Genomic DNA, 14,963 nt, shown 5'->3' on the forward strand with positions numbered 1-14,963 from the left:
GCTCAGGCCGGCCCTGAGTCAGCCCCAGCAGGCGTTCTGTGGATCACCAGTCACGCTGGCAAATTTCAAGGCAGGCAGGCCCTCACTGTCTGACACGAACACAAAGGGCTTAGATTAACAAGAGAATTTTATGCAGAAGTACTGGTGTCAGGGAACAAACGAGACGCCTTACTTAAGAGTTTCTCTGGTACAGAGATAAGCTGTTTTTCTTTTTAGCTCATTTGGTAAACCCTTTACAAAGGTTGTCAAAGTCAACACAGAACTCTCTAGAGCTGTGTCTAGAGCGCGACCCTCTGGCTTCTCTCCGTGCTCTCAGTAGCAGCCCACGTGCCCTCCTTCTTGAAACACTCTCTTCTCTTGGATTCCATGGCGTGTGCTTGCCCGCTTTCCCTCACCTCACTGGCCATGACTGGAGTCTCTCCTGTGAGTTCTCTTCCTCTCCGTGACCACTAAATGTTGGAGCATCAGACACAGAGCCTTCCCCTCTTCTCCAGCCATGCGTTTCCCTGGGTGATCTCATCCAGTCCAACGGCTCCCTATACTGTTTATGCACCAGTGACTCTGAAATCAAAATCTCCAGGCCTCGCTTTTCCGGGAACTCTGCATCCACGTACACAGCTGTCTACTTGGCGTATCCACGTGGCTGTCTGATGGGCATCTCAGAGTAAGCATGGCAAGGAGAGCTCCTGCTGCCTGCCCCAAGCCTGCTCTTCTGCCAGCCTTCCCGTCTCAGAAAATGACATCATCGTGCACCCATTTCTGCTTGAACCCAAACTCTGGCGTTAGCCTTGATTTCCTCTTTCCCTCATCACTGCCCATCATTAGTGAGTCCTGTGACTGCCTCCGGCTGTGCCCCAAACACACCCACTGCTGTCTCCTGCCACAGGTCCCACTCTAGTCGAAGCCATGGTTGTTTCCTGATTGGACTGTTGTAACTGGTCTCCTGACTGGTCTCCAATCTTGGTATGTTTCTTGAACACACCAAGCCTGTTCCTGCTTTAGAGCATTTACACTGGCTGTTCCCTCTGCCTGAAACTCCTCCCCAGCCATCAACAAAATTGGCTCCTACTTTTTTTTAATTGAGGTATAGTTGATTTACAACATTACATTAGTTTCAAGTGTATAGTGTAGTGATTCAATATTTTTATAAATTATACTCCATTTAAAGTTATTACAAAATAATGGTAATATTTCCCTGTGCTGTACAATATATCCTTGTTGCTTATGTATTTTATACTTATAGTAGTTTGTGTCTTTCAATCCCCTACCCCTATCTTGCCCCTCCCCTCTTTCCCTCTCCCTGCTGGTAACTACTGGTTTGCTCTCTGTATCTGTGAGTCTGTTTCTGTATTGTTGTATGCATTCATTTGTTTTATTTTTTAGATTCCACATATACGTGATAACATACAGTATTTGGCCTTTCTCTGACTTATTTCACCACGCATAATACTCACTAGGTGTACCCACATTGTTGCAAATGGCAGGATTTCATTCTTTTTTATGCCTGAGTAATATTCCATTGTGTGTATATGCACCACATCTTCTGTATCAGTTCATCTGTTGGTGGACACCTAGGATGCTCCCGTGTCTTAAAGGTTGGCTCCTCTCATTCACTCTCAGCTCTGTACCTCCTCAGAGAGGCCTTCGCCGACCACTCAGTCTAAGGTAGCCAGTCATTTACTATCTTACATTCTCCTTAGAACTTCTGATGTTTTCATTTATCTTTGTGCCCTTCCCCTAGAAGATAAGCTACATGACAGGAGAGATTTAGAATATCGCTGCAGTAGTTGCCCAGTGGATTTGCTGAGTGAGCAATAGGATGAATGAATAAGTGAATTATATATTTCTGTTACTTCTCTGAGTTAACAGTCATATTACCATCTTTGGAAATATTTTTTTCATTAGATACCAAGACTGAAATCAAGCATGACTGAAGCCTAAAAAAAGAGTCCCAGAGAAATTCATATGATGAAACATAGCATCTCAGATCATTCTAGGCCCTAAATATAGTTTTCAGTCTCCCTCTCTCAAATGGAGGTCTTGCCTGTTTGCCAGTGGCTGAGATGCTAGCTGGGACCCTAATGCAAAGAGTTTCTGGCCCGACCCTTGTAACTGGTCTCCTGGTTCTCTCCTAAACAGAGCTAGGGAGTGATGTCATAATTAGGAACCACTGCCATAAAATAATCAAGTAAAAAGACGTGCTAGATGAAATCTAGTCTTAAAAAATCACTAGATGACATCAGTAAACTATCTACAAAGCAAAAATGCAAGTAAAATACAGAAGCTTCTCCATGGAATGCTACTCCTTCACAGCCGTTCACCTCAAGGATTGCTAGCACATTTATTCTTTTCTTAGCACAACCGCCTTTCACGAGGCTCTGCCGTGAAGCCACATATGAGGCACAGACTCTCTTCTCAGTAGAACTATCCCTTCCCTGCCAACCTCACAGGTGAAGGATGGTCCTTCTCCACTAAGTGTCACCATATGCTTTCCTGCCCTTTACCTTTTAGAGGTCAGAACGAATTATCTTTTGCAATCCCAGCTGTCTATTGTACAATCAGAGTTTTAACATATGAAGTAAGTTATGATAGACACAACATACACTCCCAACATAATCAAACTAACAATGTACTTCTAACATACACTCCCAACATAATCAAACTAACAATGTACTTCTAACTTCCTTTGAACCTCCAAAAGGTAGTCTGTTCACTACCTATTTCCTTAGGTGCTGAGCGTATTTTCTAACGCAGAGATTACATGTTTAGAAACTTACAGAGAGATATGCTTTACCACTGAGAGACAGATTTTGAACCTAAGAAAAGAGCCAAACCTATTGTTCACCTTCTGTGGAAAAACAGCTCATGTGCCACAAGAATAAAAGCTTCAGGGATTCTGAGGTCTTTTATTCCAGTTTTCTCATGACAGTTGGCGTGGGCCAATCCAGAGAAGACATTTTAATGTAAAGGCACCAATTTTGAAACCAGTATGGAAAAATAGTTTCAAAAATAGACTTATCAGGGTTTCCCTGGTGGCGCAGTGGTTGAGAGTCCGCCTGCTGATGCAGGGGACGAGGGTTCGTGCCCCGGTCCGGGAAGATCCCACATGCCGTGGAGCGGCTGAGCCCGTGAGCCATGGCTGCTGAGCCTGCGCGTCCGGAGCCTGTGCTCCGCAATGGGAGAGGCCACAACAGTGAGAGGCCCGCGTACCGCACAAAAAAAAAAAAAAAAAAAAAAAGACATCAAATAATTTCTCATATGGACTTTTTATTCTTTCAGTAAGGACTGGACTAAGCTTCATGATAATAAATGGCAACTGTCACACAGAAAAAGATTGTAATAAAATTAGTATCAGTGACACAATATTGAGGAAGGAACCAGTACTCACAGCCCTGCAGTCCCTCCTGTGATACACTAAGAAAGTGAGAGAAAAGCCATCCACTGTTACTGGCTTAAACAGAGTTGTTTCCTGCCAGATGCTGCGTTTTATCCTCTTTTCTTTCATCTGCATCGTTCTCAAGGTCCGCTGGTGTGGGATTCTGTGGGACTCACACTCTTCATATCGTGGTCCTGTTGTCACAAACTGGCAGTGTTCCCCATTCGTTTTAATTTCACTCTATTATTTCACATCTTTTTCACCATTCCCAATTCTGCTCTCCCTGTCACTGGCACCCACTCAACTGTGTTTTATGTATAACCTTCTAGCCCCACCCTCTGCATATTCAAAATATGTGCATGTTATGGAAGATTCATAGTATTGCCTTTCCAGTGTCATTATTTATATAAGTGGTATTGTACTACAAATCTCATTCTGTTTCTTTCTCTTTCACTCAGTCTTATGTTGTTTTTTTTTAATTCATTTATTTTATTTATTTATTTTGGCTGTGTTGAGTCTTCCTGCTGTGCGCGGGCTTCCTCTATTTGCAGCGAGCGGGGTCTACTCTTCGTTGCGGAGCACAGGCTTCTCATTGCGGTGGCTTCTCTTGTTGCGGAGCACGGCCCTAGGTGCGCCGGCTTCAGTAGTTGTGACACGTGGGCTCAGTAGTTGTGGCTCATGGGCTCTAGAGCACGGGCTCAGTAGTTGTGGCACACGGGCTTAGTTGCTCTGCGGCATGTGGGATCTTCCCGGACCAGGGATCGAACCCGTGTCCTCTGCATTGGCAGGCAGATTCTCAACCACTGTGCCACCAGGGAAGCCCCCAGCCTTATGGGGGTTTTTTTTGGTTTTTTTTGTTTTGCGGTACACGGGCCTCTCACTGTTGTGGCCTCTCCCGTTGCGGACCACAGGCTCCGGACGCGCAGGCTCAGTGGCCATGGCTCATGGGCCCAACCACTCTGCAGCATGTGGGATCTTCCCGGACCGGGGCATGAACCCGTGTCCCCTGCATCGGCAGGCGGACTCTCAACCATTGCGCCAACCAGGGAAGCCCCTTATGTTTTAAGATGTATTTGTGTAGCTCTGTGAATACCATGTGTATAGTGTTCCATTATGGGTATATCCATGCTTTATTTATTCCATCCCCTAGTGATGCATACCTAAGTTTCCCCAAACTCTTTGCTACCACAGATGACTATTCGTCAAATATATTTGTGCCTATCCCCCTATTACCTGTATGAGGTTTTCTCATGTGCACTCACATGTGTCTGTGTGTGTGCGGGAGTCATAGAATATATGCATACTTAATTTCTACTGAGTCATAGGGTATGTGCATACTTAATTTCTCTAAGTACTGTTTGTCTGATCAGATTCTGAGTGTAAACCTCAAACTTTACTGGTTGATTATCTATTTCTGTCAATAGTTCTGTCACTGGTAGCTCTGTATTCCCTGAGGCTATTTTGTTAGTTAGATGTGTTCATAATCTTCTTGATTTATTGTTCCTTATACAAGTATGTAATTTCCATCTTTATTCCTTCTGATGTTTTTCATCACACAATTTTATTTCTGCTCTTAAAACTACTATGCAGTTCTTCTTGTTGTTAATATTCGCCTGGTGTTTTTATGCAGGTGTTGGAATCCTTTTATTTAAATGTGTGTCTTCGATAGTATAATGCTGAATCTTTTAAAAATTTAATTTGGGAATCTCTGTCTTTTTCATCTGTTGTGACTGCTGTCACATCAGGGTGTGTCTTCTGCCATCGTACCCTGCATCTCCAATTCACTTTGTTCTCTGTTTGCTCACCCACCCCTCAGCCTACTTTCCGTTGGTTAAACTGGATATTATTCTACTGATTTAAAAGTTTTACATTCTACTTGCATTCCTCTGGCAGCTATGCCTAACTTCTTAAGACTCATACTTATGCTTTTTTCTCTGTCATCCACAAAAACAAATCGATATCTCTGTTCTCCTGAATAAGAGACCAAGAACCCTCTGACCTCCTTTCCCACCTCACTGCTTGCCGTGTTGACATCATCTGTGGTTTTAGTTGCAGAATCTTATGAATATACTTATTTTAACTGCTTATGAGAAAACATTAATATTTGCTGTTTTTCTTTTCACTTACTCTTCTTTCCCACATCTTATCTACTCTTGGATTTATTTTCGTTTTTACTCAAGAGCAATTTTTTCTAAAACTTCGTAGGTGAGTCCTTCCTAGACCTCACATGCCTGCGAATACCTTTATTGGTTCCCTATTTTAATCAACACTGTGAGGACATTAGTCCATTGTCTTTTACAGGCAGTGTTCCTGCTGAGACGTTAGATGTAAGTTACACTCTTACTCCTGAACATGTCCTTCTTTTCCTTTAATATTGCTTAACTTCATTATAATGCAGCAGTTCTAACCTTTTGGGGGCCACTTTGGTAAAGTCTATGTCTCTCTTCTCAGAGTAATGTTTTCTATGAATAAAAGATACAGAATTACAAAAGAAACCAATACATTTATCAGAACACTTAAAATACCAAATTTGTTTTACAGCAGTAGTACGTGTGCTGCGTGCTTCAGAAGGCCTCCCTCTCTCCCCATCTGCTGTAGCTGATTCTTAAACCAGTGCTGGATCTTCACCTCCTGAATCCGTACTCTCACTACCCGTTCCCTCGCTAAGAAGCATCTCATTACCACATTGACAGGGCTGTCTCAAAAATAACCAAATCGAGTAGGCTTTTCCCGTTTTCTCCTTTTGCTTGGCCTCCGGTATCACTTAACACTCGTAAGCATGCCCTCCTTGCAACCCTGACCTGAGCACCTCCCACGGTTGTGTCCTCAGCCTCTGGCTCCCCTCCCTCTCCATCCCAACCCTCACCTCTTCTTCTTCCACCCTCCTGTCTTGGGAAGCTCCTGCCGCCTGGGAGGTTGGTGAGCAGAGCTGCGCTGATCCCTCCCAGACCCATAGATCTGGCCTTGACCCGGGACTGAAAGCTTTAAACGCTTGTTCCGAGTCTGAGAATAAGAGAGCGAGGTCACAGCTCTGATTCTTGGCCGTGGATGAAAAGGGAGTGGATACAGTTGTTTAAAAAATAAAGGCTTTTAAAGGCAAATAATAAAGACAGAGAGACAGAGACAGGGACAGGGACGGAGACAGGTGGATCAACTGGTCAGGTTCCTGGTCTGTGCATGCATGCATGTGCATGAGTGCTTGTGTGTGTGTGTGTGTGTGTGTGTGTGTGTGTGTGTGTGAGAGAGAGAGAGAGAGAGAGAGAGAAGGAGAAAGAACATGGGATATGTTAAGATCAGCAGAAAGCAGATGGTAATTTTGCTCCAAAGATGAGCAGAACTCTCCGGCAGGATGCATCGTACGAGCAGTAACATACAAGTATTTATAAGAGAAATATTTAGGCAGCCTTGTAAGCTGATGTATTTGAAATGTGGCTTTGCATTGAAGTTTCCCGAAGTAACGATTAATAATTTAAAACTTGGACCTGGCTGGGATCTGGAGGTTTACCACTGTGCTCTCTGTCAGCCGCCACTTCTGTGAGGGACTTGGAACCGTAAGACCCATTGCAGAGTGGCAGTCCTCTGAAATAGCGCTGTCAGACCAAGTGTGGGGAGATAACCAACCTCCCACCATCTAGGGGCCAAGGCTCATCACTGCTCTGGTTTTAGAGATGCAGTATTAAGCTTTTGCACCAAGAAAAAATGCAACTTCAAGGACAGCATCAAAGAAGCGTCTCCTGTTTGCGGCCTAGAGACCAGTTTGGGTGTCCATATGTTCACATTCCTGACTGAACTGTAAGCATGGCATTCCCCCTTCAGCTTCAGCCATCTTGGGACGGCACTGTGCCAAGTGGTGAATGACTCATCTCAGATGGTAATCATTCTGTCAGCATGTTCCGTACCTCAGCACAGCAGAGTCAGAGAAGAGGCTCCTACGATGCAAGCCCAAAAGTCAGGATGCAGCTACGGCATGGCAAGAGTGCAGGCTTAACAGCCAGAAAGCCTGGGGGGTGAATTATGGCCTCTTACGACCCATGTAACACTGGGCGAGTCAACTCTCTTGGTCTCAGTTTCCTTACCTGTAAAATGGGGGTTTCTCTCTGAGAGTTAAAAATGTAAATTTTGAAACAGTACCTGGAACAGCTAGCAATCAGTTAATATTAGCTTTTGAAATAGCTAATATTGTGTCATGCTTACCCTCCCACCGTAGCCTCTGGAATGAACTGAGACCTCCCAGCACCATCCCCATCACGGAGCAATTCACATTCAGACACATATGAGTGCTTTCTGCTATCAGAAACCCAGTTATTTTCTCCATCTCTATTTTGAAGTTTTCTTCTAGTTTAAATACTTTGGATCCACATATTCTGCATGTCCTCTACTCAGAGGATATAAGAAATTCATGCCGTGATAATGAACTTTAAAAAAATCCATCCTATTGAATGATGTTACGAATGAGAACTCATGAGCATTATCTGAGAAAACAATCCTCCAAAGCCCCACTCTCTGAGTATGGATAAACTTTTTCATATATGCCCTCCAATATCCAGCTGACAGAGGCATCCCTGGCCAGTACTTGTCAGTCACGCAGCTCTGCACTGGATAACGTAAGCCACATCCTTGAACTCTCTCCACTACGAAAGAATCTGGGCCATTCTGAGGTCCTCAGCTTAACCAGATAACTGGGTTTTTACTTTACACACCTGTACTGACACTACTGGGTGTTTTCCATGTTCAGGTTGACAGTAAAGACCTAAGAGACAATGGTAACATGTAAAACAGGAGACACAGTGGGTGCAGCGTCGGCCAAGCTGCCGATGGGGGCCCAGCCTGTCCAAGCACGTCGCTGCTTTGGCCCCCTGACTTACACGGGCCAGGTCTGACTGCCATGGAGAAGAGACGGGGTCTAGGTGGGTCACCTGGACACAGAAATCACAGCTGTATTTCCTGTCAGTCTTTCGTGCCAGCCAGTCATGTGTGGAGCACTGTATGCCAGCTTACCGCTCTCGCAATCCAGGTGCGGTCCCCCACGGCAGACAAGCGAAGGAAAACGGCCATCGCGATCCTGAACCTGCCACGGAAGCAGTGCAGTTAGAAGGAGGACTCCCAGGTCATTCTCTCAGGCAGGCCTGGACCAGCCCAAGCTTAAAGTTAACCCTTTACTCACTGTATTAGTCTGCTCAAGCTGCCCTGACAAAATACCACAGACTGGGTAGTTTAAACAACAAAGATCTATTGCTTACAATTCCAGTGGCTGGAAGACCAAGATCAAGGTGCTGGCAGGGTTGGTTTCTCCCGAGGCCTCTCTCCTCGGCTTACGGACCTGTGCCTTCTCACACGGCTGTTTTTCTGTGTGCGTGCGTCCCTGGCATCTCTTCCTCTCCTTTCAAAGGACACGCGCATATTAGGGACCCACCCCTGTGACCTCATTTAATCTTAAGTACCTCTGTAAAGGTACTATCTCCAAATATAGTCACATTGGGGATTGGCGCTTCAACGCATGAACTTTGGGGTGACACAGTGCATTTCATAACACTCATGATACCTCTGGTATCAGATTCGTGTATACTCATCTTAGCCATATTTAATTTCCAACTCTGTGCTTCTGTAGAATTTTGTTATACTGAATAATGGTAATAATAATAAACGGCTCCCATTAACTGAGCATTAGTACAGAGGGGGGTATTGTCACTTGTTATGAATATGACCCTGCAAGGTGCATATTTTTATGCCAGTTTCATACATGAGATTGAGGCCCAAAGAGGAGCTGGGAAGATCAAGCAGTGAGCAGCAGAGCCAACACCCAAAAGTCGAGTTTTGTGACCACAGTTCCTGCTCTCCACACCTGTTTCCCGCCTCTCCTATGTCAGATTCTACCTTGAACCACAGTGTGGCTATGTGTGATTACATTTGTATTAACCTGAGAGCGAGAAGTATGTCTCCTCCACCTTCTTAGGAATGCCTTTCCCAGTGCCTTACACACGTGACCTGGCGCCTTTGCTTCTCTTAGCATCTCAGAGCAGCTCCCCGTCTCACCCCCTGCCCTCACCCGTAGGGCAGTGCCTCCCTTACCTCTTTGTCTTCCCAGGGCTGTGCACCCGGATACTCTTTCTGTCAGTTTCTCAGTGGGGTCTGTCTTAAGGGCTCTATATACAATGGGAATCTCCCCCACCCCACTCCCACTTAACCCAGACTGACTTCTAACAGGCGATATATTTAACTTACTTACTGAGTTTATTGTTAAATTTTCCTCTCCCTCGGCAAGAAGATAAGCTCTGCAAGCGCAAAGACTTTTGTGTGTTTTGCTTCCTAGTGCCTTCTAAACATCTAGACGAGGCTAGCTATAGTTGCTGTGAAATAAATACTTATTGAATGGATAAATTAGATTCCTCGTGTGGGAGCTTTGGTGCGATTCCTCTCTATGGCGAATGAATGGCTGGTCTCTCTGGGCACAGGTGCCCTGGAGCCCAAATTAGCTCCTTAGAAAACAGCTAAGCTCCTAGTTTGAGGACAGTGCTTTTTAGAATTCCTCCTGATCGTTATTTCCGCCCTGTTTGTTTAATTTAATACCTGATTATTTTGCCCCAATCTTCTGTGCTTTTGATGGCTGTATTATTCATTATGGATAGTTACAACATTTTCATAATTAATCTCTAATTGCAATACTTGAATAGCATTTCACATGAAAAGTGATTTACAAATTAAACCCACGTCTCACCTTGGGTAATTATCACAGGTCTAACTAATGTGTGTGAGGCTCTTGCATGGCAGGGGGCTCTCTCCAGTGACAATGTGTTGATTTTCTAATTAACAAAGGTTAAGTAGCCTTTTTGCTCGCAGACCTACAATTTAAACTTATGACATTTGTCACCAGGAAAGATTTCTATAGAGCACATAACTTGAACTCAAATAATTATCACTGGTTCTAGTACATTAACATCCTTTGCATAATATATAATGGCCATTTTCAGGACAAAAGATTTTTCTTCATATTGACTAGATCAGTAAAAGTACTTTCCAGCTCACTGACCCATTTAATAAATCAGGGACCATGTTTAAAAAAGAGTGTAAGTTATTTAGTTTTCCTTTATATAGAGACAAATGGCATTCCACTTACCTTCTTTGTAAATTAAGAAGAAGGAGTATAAAAGTTTATTTAATGAAGGCAACAAATATAAATTAGACTGTAGTCATACGTTATGTTCAGTTAAGGGAAGGAGGAGGAAAAAAATGGTCAGGCAGCAGTACAAAGAGGAAAAAGGAAGCAAGAAGAAATTTAGCAGAAATTGACAGTAATTTGCTGAAATGGGGAGAGGGGGACATATAAGCCCAGAGGGAGAGATTGTACCTCATGGACCAGAGTAATTTAGAACTGGAAGGACCAGAGACTTCTAGTTCAGCCTCCTTTTATGTGTAAGAAAAACTGATGCTGAGAAAGATGAAACGATTTGATGAAAGCCACAGAACTAACAAAAACAGTCAATAGTCCTGATAGGGAAAGATATACAAACACAAAGGCAGGAAGAAAGACTGGCAGGTGTAGAAGCTCAGAAAGAACAAGACCAGAAAGAATCAGAGAGGCAGGGAGACAGAAACACCTGCCCCTAAATCCCCTTCCTGAATGAAGCCTGTGTATGTACATAATGAAACATATATACATATATCTAAATGTTTACCTAAGTGATGTAATTAAAATATGACCTAATCTAGATGTACTTTCTCTGCCAATTGATGCTTTCTAAATCTCCATTTTTTTGGTCATATTAACATTTACTTAAAGAGTCTTTTTAAAAAAATCTCCTCAGACTCTCAACCATTGCTGACACCCTTAAATGTCAATTATTTCCAAATTAAAATACATTCCAGATAGATTAAAGAATGAAATGTTAAACGAGGTAAAATCATAAAAGTTCTAGAAGAAAATATAGTTGAATAATTATATTATTTTGGATTAGAGAAGGTATTTATAAGCCTAATATCAAAGGCAGAAATCATAAAAATAAGGTAGATGCATGTGACTACATAAACATTACATACCAGTTAACAAACACAAACTGGAAGGATCTAGTTGCTGAATTTATAACAAAAAATTAAAGACCCAAATATTGCTACCAATCAGTAAGAAATATATATTCTGTTTCTCCCAAAAAAGCAAAGGTCATGAAGAAACAAAAACCAAGAGTGAGGAAAACATAAAAATTATTCAACCCACAGTATCCGAAGCAATGCAAATTAAAAGAATGAACTCTTTTTTTTTTCCCCCTCTAGCCTATAAATTCAAAAGTGTCCTGCCTGGTATTAGAATTGGTGTGGAGAAGGCAGGAATCTTGTACCCTATTGCTGAGATACAAATTGATAAAGTCTTCTGAGAGGAAATTATATTGCAAAGGACTTTAAAATGTTTATGCCCTTGTACCTGGCAATTACACTTCTAAGAATTAATTCTAAGGAAAAACTGGACAAGTATGTCAAGGTTTTTACAAGGATATTTATTATAGTATCATATAAAATGGGAATTGGAATAAGCTTCAAAGTCCAGTGGTATGGGATAGGGAGGATGGGAGGGAGACGCAAGAGGGAAGGGCTATGGGGATATATGTATACATATAGCTGATTCACTTCGTTATACAGCAGAAACTAACACAACATTGTAAAGCAATTATACTGCAATAAAGATGTTAAATAAAAAAATTTTTTAATTTACTTAGTAAAAAAGTAAAATTAAATTAAAAAACTTTAAAAAGTCCAATGGTAGTGGAATGACAAAGTAAGTCACAGTGCATCACAGGGTGGGCTGCTATGCAGATGTTAAGCAAGATGTTCTAGTTGAATATTTATTGCTGGGAAAATGTTTTATGATATATTAAGTGAAAAAAGCAAATTTCAAAACAATGCATATACCCCACTTTTTTTTTACTTTCTATACATATGTATGTTCATAGATAAAAGTAGAAAAGGCTATTTGCTAAAAGTGAAAGTCGTTCTATCTGAGTAGCATTACAGATTCTCTTTTTCATTTTGCTTATCAGTGTGTTTATGGTTTCCACAATGAAAAACTATTACATTTGCAACCAGGGGAAAGGAGAGGCACACATCTAAAAACAACGATTTAAAAATGTCAGCATATTTTGATAGGATATAATTGTCTTAATTGACTAGTGATGAAAATTTAAATGGCTAGGCATTTATTGAACGAAAAGGCCCTTTGGAAAGCCTTATTGCAAGAATAAAAGCCATAGCTGCTAAAACGATAGACGCCAAATTGAAATTTCGACACACAAAGAGTGACTACTGGATTGAAATTCTTCCAGATCATAGCAAAGGGCCAAATTCCCCTTGGCCCAGAGGTGCAGCGGTGCTGGTGAGCAGATTGCAAAATGGGAAATCCTTCAAAGTGGTTGTTTCTAATCATTTCTTTTGCCGTCTACTCTCCCATACCATTAATCAAAAGGGGCATTGGGATCCCTTCAATTAATCCTCTTCTATTTAAACATTTTATTAAAAAATAACAATCCCTGGAGGATCATCACTCAAATCTATGCACTGCCCAATGAGAGAACCGCAAGGCTTGGGTTCATAAAGATAATAGTGCAAGTCATTTGCTATTTCACGGCTAAGGATTCACAGGCATAAGCAAAGGCTAATCCGTCTCTGCAGCTAAAGCCTTTGATCCACCAGCCCTGTCTGATGAGTCGCTAGATGGCACACTTCTTCTCAAGACACTGGAGAAAGTGATCAGAATCAACCTCCAGTGTGCAGCCTCGCCCAGAGTCTGCCAGTCCTATTGACCATGCCATTTTTAAAGACATTCAGATCTTCACGTCAGAAACATGCACGTCTGTGGCGCCCCAGACCCTGAAGTTCTTCTGCATTAGACAATCAACACAGAACAGAGTTTAAGACCACAGGCTCGAGAATAAGACAGATCTGACACCGCTTTGGCACTTGGGAGCTATGAGGCCTTGAGTACACGACTTAATTTCTCTAAGCCTCAGTTTCCTTATCTGTACAATGGGGTTAAGGTAACAATGCCTACCTCGCCAGGTTGTTGTGAGAATCAGGTGAATATCATATGTAAGATGCTTAGTAGAGTACCTACTACATAGCCCTCAATAAACAGTAACTTTCACTTTATTAACCATATCTTTTTTCTAAATCCCCATCAGATTTCTTTGAATAATTTTAACTACTATCATTTTATTTAATTTCTAGAAAAGCTGTTAGTCTAAAATACAGGCATATTTATAAACTTGAGTTCCTCCTTTCGTACCAGCTGCTTAAAAAAATCATAGCTAAGGTTATTATAGATACAATCCACCTGTGATATAATTCTCCAATGAACCGTTCTGTGAAATTTATTAGGAATATTTTAATATTCTCATGCTCATGAACCTCTAACTCCATAACGTATTGAGAAAATTACAGTGAATTTGTTCTGTGTGTTATGTGTCTTGCAATGGCATTTAGACAAAAGCAATAAAATCTGAACTGACCTGGTAATAAATGTGGTATAGCTGACTTACATGTAAAATTCTCAATTCCAATTTCCAACCACCCCAGACAAGAAGCCCTGGGAACCCTTAACATGAATTTCAAAGCAAAGCATTTCTTGAGACAAGAACCAGGACTTACAATTACATTCCAAATGGATCTACTTCGTCTGGCTAATTGACTTGTTAACTATGCTAATATATTCATGTCCCTCTGCCTTTTTATATCTCTTCCAATAGATAATGCTATGGAACTGAATGCCATGAGATTAAAAACCAAAGAACTTAGAGAGTTCTGTACACTTCTTTTCTATAGGAAACCAGATTAAACTTCCAAAACAGCTTACGTAATCTGTGTGTGTCTCCAAACATTTTAGTACTGTAGCAAATGTATTGCTTTGCAGAAGACAGTCTCTTTTAATCAGCATTATAGCCTAAGGGAAGAAAGCTGCAAGCTCTTCTATTAGGCAGGACCAACTTGACAGTGAGCATGCCCCCTGCACTTGGCAGTCTCATCTCCCACCACAGTGGTCCGAGGAATGATGAATGAAGCAGAAGCCACAGCAGAGGTTATTCTATCTGAGCTCCATGCCTTCTGTCTTCCCAGGTGGTGCCGGGGGCCAGCAGGGCTTTCTGGGCTGCATCCGCTCCCTGAGGATGAATGGGGTGACACTGGACCTGGAAGAAAGAGCAAAGGTCACATCCGGGTTCAAATCCGGGTGCTCGGGCCACTGCACCAGCTACGGGGCAAACTGTGAGAATGGAGGCAAATGCATAGAGAAATACCATGGGTATTCCTGCGATTGCTCCAGCACAGCCTACGATGGAACATTTTGCAACAAAGGTAAGTCAAGCCAGTTTCCAAAGCCATTTTTAGACATCTTTGAAGTCCAGATCATCTATTGAATGGTTTTTCAGCTGTACCCAGGCATACTTCATTCTGAGGGTAAGGTATTTGGAACTCTTCTCCCACCTTAGGTAGGAAGTCTCCTAAACCACTCCCTAATCTTTGTTGTTCATTAAGATGAGAGAATCTTTGAGTGTGGTGCAGAGTTTCCCCCAAATTCCAGCAAACTTTTCACTGGCTGGAACATTACAAG

At 42.3% G+C, this 14,963-nt stretch overlaps 1 protein-coding gene across 1 annotated transcript in view; it reads left to right on the top strand.

Annotated features, from left to right (window-relative positions):
* CNTNAP2 (contactin associated protein 2) overlaps positions 1 to 14,963 on the top strand; it is a gene marked incomplete at both ends in the record, with an annotated part of 2,035,904 nt that overhangs the window by 1,813,039 nt on the left and 207,902 nt on the right. Inside the window, one exon of the mRNA XM_082846865.1 lies at positions 14,471 to 14,707. Within this exon, the coding sequence (XP_082702991.1) occupies positions 14,471 to 14,707 (237 nt within the window). The remainder of the gene's footprint in view (positions 1 to 14,470; positions 14,708 to 14,963) is intronic.

This window comes from Leucopleurus acutus, assembly GCF_964270905.1.
Source record: "Leucopleurus acutus genome assembly, chromosome: 9".
Classification (NCBI taxonomy): Eukaryota; Metazoa; Chordata; class Mammalia; order Artiodactyla; family Delphinidae; genus Leucopleurus; species Leucopleurus acutus.